Source organism: Macrobrachium nipponense, chromosome 21 (assembly GCF_015104395.2).
Source record: "Macrobrachium nipponense isolate FS-2020 chromosome 21, ASM1510439v2, whole genome shotgun sequence".
In the NCBI taxonomy this organism is placed as follows: Eukaryota; Metazoa; Arthropoda; class Malacostraca; order Decapoda; family Palaemonidae; genus Macrobrachium; species Macrobrachium nipponense.
In genome coordinates, this window is record NC_087212.1 from 70,249,384 (window position 1) to 70,258,215 (window position 8,832).

General features: G+C 39.0%; 1 protein-coding gene across 1 annotated transcript; it reads left to right on the forward strand.

The window, feature by feature from the left end:
- The first annotated feature begins 271 nt into the window (after positions 1 to 271).
- Positions 272 to 8,620, forward strand: LOC135198156 (uncharacterized). Its single transcript, XM_064225653.1, has 4 exons — positions 272 to 446; positions 2,388 to 2,579; positions 4,707 to 6,266; positions 7,477 to 8,620. The coding sequence occupies exons 1-4, from the start codon at positions 341 to 343 to the stop codon at positions 8,247 to 8,249; spliced, it is 2,631 nt and encodes an 876-aa protein (XP_064081723.1). The 5' UTR covers positions 272 to 340; the 3' UTR covers positions 8,250 to 8,620.
- Positions 8,621 to 8,832: the final 212 nt, after the last annotated feature.

The following is an 8,832-nucleotide window of genomic DNA, read 5'->3' on the forward strand; positions in this document are numbered from 1 at the left end:
CTACTTGCCAGGTATAATATGAAAAATCGCCTTTGCCCCTGCACAAAACTCTAAGGCCAAGTTGCTATATACCCTTATTGACAACGCTGCCAAAGTAAACATGGTTTGTGTCAGTTACTAAGCACTAAGTGAACAAAATAATTCAACCGTCACCGCACCTTAAGTAAGTAGTTATTTTTTGCCCGGTATTCAAATAGCTCGCATAACACCGATCGTTTCTTTTGACCAGGTTTCTTTCTTTCTTTCATTTTCTCCCATTAGTTGAGGGTAGAGAACGAAGGACGCACAAGAGTGATCAGCAGCCAGTCAGAGGAAGGATCTCTGGATAGGTAGACCTGGAATGAAACGGCTTTCCACCAGAGCTTTGTTTCTACGCTCCAGGATGTGTCTCCGCACTCTCCTCCTTCGGTCGTTCCTGATTGCAGCCTTCTTCAGCGAAGCTCATGGTGAGGTTTTATTGAGACATTCTTAACGGCCGTCAGTCCACTGTTTCTCTCACATTTTTCTTTGGAAATCAGTAGTCATGCAAGTAAACTTTGGTAAATTCTTTGTCTAGTATACAGAGGTTTCGAAGTTTTTCGGTCCACTCCACTCTATCTCACAACAAAATTCTGGTTTTTCTGGAGACACCAATTTTCAAGGTTTTATGGTGGGCGTTAGTCTACAAGTGATAGAGGGAAGATGAGGAAATGATTTATTAATTCTATAATAAGGATAAAATCATGATTGACATAATTCCGAGATTAGCTTTGACTTTTCAGAATGACAAGTATAATGATTTTTCTTAAACAGTACAGTCCATGAGACTAGCTCTAGACTGCTAAGGCCAGTTGCAGGTCTTCGTAACATTTGGCGTTTTGTAAAGCGAGAATTATATCCTTACGATAACTATCCTTTACAGAGCATAGGTTTGGGTGAATTCTGGAAGCTTTGTATTCTAGTTATGAGATAGATGAAAAAGAATTCTTACAAATACCTTGTTGTCTTGAAAAGAAAGTTTAGAAAATGTCAGGGAGTTAGAGAAGTGGAAAATATCTTATATGATAAGCTCAAATGAATAGTAGTAATATACTAAACTGGCTGAGACTGTTCATAAATTGGTAAAGCATTTTTAAAAATTCAAATCTTGAATGAAAGGTTTCTAGATAAAAAAAAAAAAAAAAATGCTGGTAACACATCCCCAAGACCTAACGGTTGTCTTGTCTCTTCGTTTAAACCTGTCTCTTTTAATAAACCAAAAGGACTTTGTATAAATGGACTTCATTGTCCACAAGCGATGGCAGATCCCCCTCTATACTAGAGAACAGGCGAAGTGAGATAAAACCGATTCTAAAATTGATCAGAGGTTGGTTCATAAAACCAGCTGAAATTCGAGCTTGCGACTTCCATATTGTGGACGGAGGAATTATTATTTTTTATTTTTTGACAAAGTTCAATTTGCATTACCTAAGAAAAATATAAGAAATAAAGAGAAACAAACATCCAAATGTTTGACTTATTGATTAACACAGAACACAAAGCAGATCATGACAGTGGTCTTAGCCGTGATATATTTGAATATTTGCTAAGTCAACCAGCTTTCTTCTTTGCGTTGTCGGTGGGTAAACCGGTAAATTATACAAATATGCCCCGTAGGTGGGGCGATGGTACCATCAGTGCACTGTAGGCATTATTTAAGGTTTATCTTCCCCCTTAGCTGACACATTTTTTATTCATTCATAATTCTCTCTCTTCCATCTTGCTATCCACCCACTCTAACACTTGCTTCAAATTGCAACTGCTTTGAGATTTTCCTCCTATTACACCTTTCAAACCTCTCAACTCTCAATTTCCCTTTCAGCGCTGACTGACCTCTTGGGTCCCAGCGACTAGGCCTTTGGCCTAAATTTTCATATTACAATTACTATTTTTTTTTTTTTTTTTTTTTAAGAAGCTGAGGGATATTGAAATGTATTTTGCCAGTGATGTTAAATAGGAAGAAAAGTAAAGTTACTGTATTAAGACCAATATTGCGTCTTGAGAATTTTCCATTATGATTAAGCTTCCTCGTAGTCTTTCATGCAGTCGGTAGTGTGCATTTATCACATTAGTTTCCCTATCTTTTGATATCTTAACTTTTATTTAATCGAGGAATCGATAATTCTCATGTTTGATCAATTTCTGTTTTTCCAATTTTTATTTATTTTGAGTTTTACGTGTTTTATGTTTATCTTTTTAATTTTATTTTACTTTTTAATTTATGTTTATTTTCAGCTTGTTCTATTTTTTCTTTTATTTTTACGTATTTTTGATTCAGAATGGAGGTACACGTATATGCTCCTAATATTTCAGAGAACATCACAACATGATGAGTAACCAAACGTCTCTCTCTCTCTCTCTCTCTCCAGGCAAACTGAGCTACATGAGTTTCCACGATGTCTCCGCCCCAACTGCTTGGACCTGGGCAGAGTCCACCAGAGTCAGTGAAAGCCAGGTAATACCAGAGAACTATGCCGAGATCTCTTTCTGTTACTGGGTGAAGTTTACGGTGATCAAAGTCTACAGCGTCCCATTGAAGTACGGGCAAGCTATATCGGCTGGTAAGTGTCTCATAGGGCCAAAGTTAGTGTATTTTTTTTTTTATTATTATTCTTTAATATATGTACAGGACTAAATGGTCTTTGTAGCGCTTCCTACGTAGATATCCACGTTCTATATAATAATAATAATAATAATAATAATAATAATAATAATAATAATAATAATAATAATAATTATAGAGGACTGCGTCAACATCGAAAACAGAGCACTGGGGCAATATCTGAAAACCAGTGAAGATGAGTGGCTCAAGAGTGCATGGGAAAAAGGAAGGACTAATAAAACGTAGACGAAGACCCAGAAATATACAGACAGGAGAAAGACAGACAGAACAGAGGACTGGCACAACAACCAATGCACGGACAATTACAATGGAGAGAGATCAAGTGAAGCGAATTTCTGTTTTAGGTATTTAATTAAAAAAAAATTACCGTAGCTGATATCCTCATCTACAGGAAGCCCTAGAATGTGTCTTTAATTGCGTAAGTATGTGCTATAAATACTTCTGTTTACTTACGCTTAACACCGTGTGTTCTATCGAACAGAGCGCTTTCATTTTTTTTTTCTCAAATTCAATTCCTTTATATTCTGTCCTGATTTTACGTCATTCTTCAACATTTTTTGTCCTCAAAATTACAGACTAGAAACAACAACTTTTCAGTTTTCTGTGAAAGAAAACTAACTATTGAGATGACTTTGTCTGTCCGTCCGCCCTCAGATCGTAGCAAGACACGACCCGACCTCCAGCTTGCTTGGGGTGCGTGCTGAAATCTACGATCAAATAGCGCGTTGTTTCGTCCGAAGACAATAAATACGTTATACTTTATATTAGAAATAATAATTATTCCGTACTGTTTAACATGTACATTATTTTTTAATTTTTTTTTTAAATTTTTATTCTAATAAATAAATCATAAATATCCTATCCTAAAATTCCTGTATCTTTAACTCAACGCGAAACAACCTTTTCAGACCCTTTTAGGATTTTCAATCGGACTTTCCTACCCACCACCACCACCAACAACAACAACAACAATAACAACAACAAAGTAGTTTGCAGGCTTACTCTCCGAGTAAGCTGAAACTACCGAGGCTAGAGTGCTGCAAATTGGTCTATTGATCATCCACCCAAAATCATCAAACACACCAAATTGCAGCCCTCTAGCTTCAGTAGATTTGATTTTATTTAAAGTTAAAGTTAGCCATGATCGTGCATCTGGCACCGCTTAGGTGCCAACACAGGCCACGCCTGAAAGTTTCATAGGCGGCAGCTGAGTTTCATGGACCGAAGAAACTTAGGCACCTAAAAAAAAAATGTTTCTCTCAAAACTCAAAACTGCTTCACTTCCTTTACATTCTGTACTAATTTTACGTCATTCATCAACATTTTTTTGTCCTTATCAAAATTGCAGACTAGATAATTAAGATATCTTGTGATGATTAGGCCATAATGCTAATGAGGTCTGTTTAACAGCTGGACTGTATCACATTGATTCACATTTCTAGACTCGTAAAACTCAGTTATTGTGTTCACGTCAGTTGTTTCTTTTTCAGTTGCTTTTAGAAAATGGTATTCACTACGAGTTACATGTAAGAATATGGTGCAGTCATTCCCTAGTTTCCCTGATGGTACACATTCGAAGGAAGGTTTGAACAAAGAGAACGCTGATAAAAGATTATTAGGAGAGTAGAGTTAGATACCTTCAGAAAGTGTGAAGGTAGGTTGTGGATGGGATTTTTACAAAAAGCTCAAAGATAAGATTCAAGTCTTTGGTAAGATACTAAATTACTCATGTCTTATAACAGACAGGGGAATAGCAGACACTTTTAATGAGGTTTGTGAAAGCAAGTGAACTGACGTACTTAAAAAAAAAAAGTAGGTGTCACCAGCATATCCTTTTTTGCCCAATCCATATTGGCCATCAAATACAAAATTGTGCAATTCTAGAAGTTTTGAAAATTGTCCCAACATGAAGGCTTTTGAAAACTGGGAATTGGAACATTAAGAGCGCCACAAAATAAGGCACGAATCAAAGAGACCTTGCTCTTTGTTGCTGGAGTGCTAATACATAACAAACTGTCAAACAGACAATGACTGAGTAATGACATTTTTTCCTGTTTGTTTTCAGCACATGGAGCGGAACAAATCACGCTATACATTGGCCATGATGAACAAATCTTTGACCACAAAGCCAAGTACCTGTCTTGGGTCTTCTACTGCTTTGCTATTGATGGACGAAATCAGTCAGCGACTCTTTATGTGGATGGGATTTTTCAAGAAAGAAAACCGTATTTCGAATCAGAAAACTCAGAATTGTTTCCAAACAATCCTTCTGTAGTCCTAAGCTCTTGCTCAGAGGACAAGTGGATGGCCCTGATGGGAGATCTTGCCGACGTTACAGTCTGGCTGGATGTTCTCAGCGACGAGGAAGTTAAAAACGTTTCCAACTGTCTTTCATTGACCAAAGAGCCTCTCTTCAGCTTTAGTAAGTCTAACTGGGCCATGAATGGCACCGCTATCTGGGTACACACGGAAGCGGCGGACAATATTTGTGAGCTCATCCCTCACTCAGAGACAAACATAGTATTTATGCCCCAAATCCGTCCAGAGGGAGTGGAGTTTTGTCACATATTGGGTGGTGAACTCCCGGTACCACAGAATGAGCGAGAGAACTTATTACTGCGGGAAGCCTCCCAGGCTTTTGCTGCTTCTATGGGCGCGAGGGAGTTCGTCGTTCACTTGGGTATCATAAAGCACAATGGCACATGGTTAAACAGTTACACAAAGAATAAACAAAAGTTCTTCAAATGGCCAAATTTCGGTCCAATGTACGGTGAGTTAGATACTGACATGGTCTATGATATTACAGGTGATTACTGGTTTGGAGTCTTACCTTCTGAGTCTTTCCCGGTGCCCTGCGTCTTACCTGCAACAGAATTTATACTAAGAGGTTTATGCAAAGAGTCCCTGCTAGGCAAAAGTCTGTGGCTTCATAAGACGAATGGCAATCAGTTGATGTTCCGTTCCCCAACTGGCACGACCCTGGCAAACAAGAGAGGAACGTGGCTCTTGGAATCTCTTCTAGACGTTGACTGCAATGGTAAATTATCAGCTGAAATGAACCCTCTCCCATTCGGACTTAAGAAATGGACACTGAAAGATGAGAAATGTTTCCTGGATGATCAAGAAACACCTCTGATGCTGACAAAGGGCCTGAGCACCCAGTTCACATGCGGTGACTTCCAGTGCATACCCATCGCCCAGCTGTGTGACCAAAAGGCCGACTGCCCAGACGGCGTTGACGAGTCGGGTTGCTTTAACAAGACCTACTTCCCCAGCTCCTATGCACCGACCCCTCCTCCGTCTACCCCAGACCAGCCTTTCGAAATTGAATGCAGCATCTCCATCATCAACTATCGAAGCATAGACATCAAAGACATGGACGCAGAGCTGGATCTCATCCTACTCATCCGTTGGAAAGACCCGAGAGTTATCTACCAACATTTGAAGAGTGAGCCGGAAGAAAATGTCATAGGCCGCTTAGGTGACTCTTTCCCGGTGTGGACGCCCGCCATTTCTGTCAGAAGTTTCCTTGGGGCAGAAGCTGAATTGAAGATCACCGAAAAATTTCTGATGCTCGAGATGACCGGTGGGCCAATGCCGGATAATCTGGCCATTGTTTCGGAAGGTAAATCTATTTAGTTTACCCGTGTACTATAGTAGATTCACATCAACCGTGCACCTGATGTCGTCTAGGCCAGTCCCTTACGACGCTCCTGATTGGCTGTTGATAAGTCAATCACGGGGCTGGAAGCTCTCAGTCTCTCTCGAGAGTTCACTTAAGCAGGATGTATGTTCCACCTCTCCTGAGGGATACTTTTGAAAGACGTATCCCTCAGGAGAGGTGTAACATATATCCTGCCCATGTGAACTCTCGAGAGACTGAGAGTTACTAGCCCTGTGATTTGCTTATCAAAAGCCAATCAGGAGTGTCGTAAGGGACTGGCCTAGACATCAGATGCACGGTTGATGTGAATCTACTTTAATAGTAACAATTTCATTTGTTTATTGTCTGCTATTTGTTTGTAGATTTTAATAATTGAGGCCATTTTTTTTAAGATAAACCCAGAGAGAAACTTGGTGACGCTTTACAGATTTGTGTTACTGGAATATAAAGAACTGATTTAGAATGTTTACTGCAATAGCCCATAAACTATGCTCTATAACAGTGAAAGTATTTACGTTAAGTACTGGTCACTACAACAATCGATGGCGAAAAAATGAAGTGTGTAAACTTACCCACACGAGATCGGCAAAAACTTCATTAAAGGTCCAATATAGTCGCAGACCTTAGTGTATGACAACGTAGCAAAAGTTTCAAAGTGGAAAATGTATACCCAGTGAAATTACTATCTATATTCTCTGATGAGGAAAGCAAAGTAAAGTAGGATGGTAATAATTGAAGTGTAAATGAGAGAGAGAGAGAGAGAGAATTTCATGTCTTAGTGAGAAACTTAGTACAGTAGCTTGTTGCTGATAATGTGTGTATGTGTGTGTGTGAAAAAGAGAGAGAGAGAAAGAGAGAAATTTCACGTCTTAGTGAGAAACTTAGTACAGTAGCTTGTTTCTGATTCTGATAATGTGTACTAAGTGTTTTTAAGAGTGGACATCACCCTTTATGTTGATAGAACATATATGAATGACTCATAATAGAAGTTCTCTTTAGAATTTTGATAATAACGAAACAATATACTGGGTAAAACCCCAGTAGACTTATAGACTATACAGTAAGACTTCAAATTCAAGAAACGAATAACGGAAAACTCAGAGTAATTGTAATCATTCCGAAAAATCCTTTAGTTCAGCCGAACTTTTTCTCTTTGTTTACCCATCCCCAGGCGTACGATATTCCTCCAAGTCCGTCACCCAGCTGATGATCATCAAGGCCTACGTCAAGTACATCTTTGATCCAGATCTCCATCTATTCCCCTTTGACGAGCAGGAATGCCGCCTCTTCATCCGATTCCACGCGGGTCCGGGAACCATCCTCCGCGCGGGCACACTGGACACGATCGAACCACCTTACAGGACAAATCTCTTGGAATATGCTGTTGTCCACTTAAGCCTAGAACTACGGAACAGCTCCTTACCCTTCTCTGGACATAACGTCCTTCTCTCCACGACCTTTGCCCACCGTTATGGTTACTACCTCCTCAGCATCTACTTGCCGACGATGCTGCTGACTGTCATCGCCTATTTCACTCTTTACTTCGAAAAAGACGACTTCAGCGACCGCATCATGGTGGCGCTGACGTCCCTCCTCGTACTCTCGACGTTCCTGTCGACGGCTTCGGCATCCATGGCGCGCGTTTCGTACTTCACCCTGATCGACATTTGGTTGACTTTCTGCATCGTTATAGCGTTTCTCATTTGCCTCACGAACACCGGATTACACTGGTTGTTGCTCAAATCACAAGAAAAGGACACTGTATGGAAAGTTAGTCCGTTGGAAAGTGTGAAAATTAGCGCCATTTTGAAATTAGAAAACTCGTCGAAGCTGAAACTCATTAAATGGTTCGATCACATTAACTTCATCGCTAAAATCTTCTTCCCTGCTGTCATTGGACTCTTTGTCGGCTTTTACGTCATCGTTGCTGGTAATGGTTGGTAAACTTTCATTCATAAAAAATTATTGGTGAATTCCTGTTGATTGAAGAAAATTCCAAATCTTTTACAACGATGGCTTTAAATTTAAAAATGGAACTACATATATTAGTATAGCTTCTATTTACAACGATGGCTTTAAAAATGGAACTACATTAGTATAGCTTCTAAGTAAACTCTTTTGGAATGTATTTGAAAAATCATACTACCCGGTGTATTGATATAATAAAATGAAACAATGGTACGAAAGTACCATTTTAGTTGAAGTTAAGCACTAATTATGTAATCTTTGAAAAGCATTAACAATGTCACAATGGATTTTAAGCTACATTAAATCTGTCACTGGATTTAGTCATAAATCAGTTTTAGAGAACTCAAAAACAATGTTTATTTCCTTAAAAAGAAAAAAAAAATTGTTTGAAATCCTCTAGACAGGGCATACTTCTGCCAGCATCAGTAAACCTCTAGACAGGGAATAATTCTGCCAGCATCAAAAGAGAACATTCTCTCGGATCCTTAGCTAAATCCAACCACTATAAATTTTATTAAAACATCAATAATATTTTTTCATGGTAGATTTGATGTATACA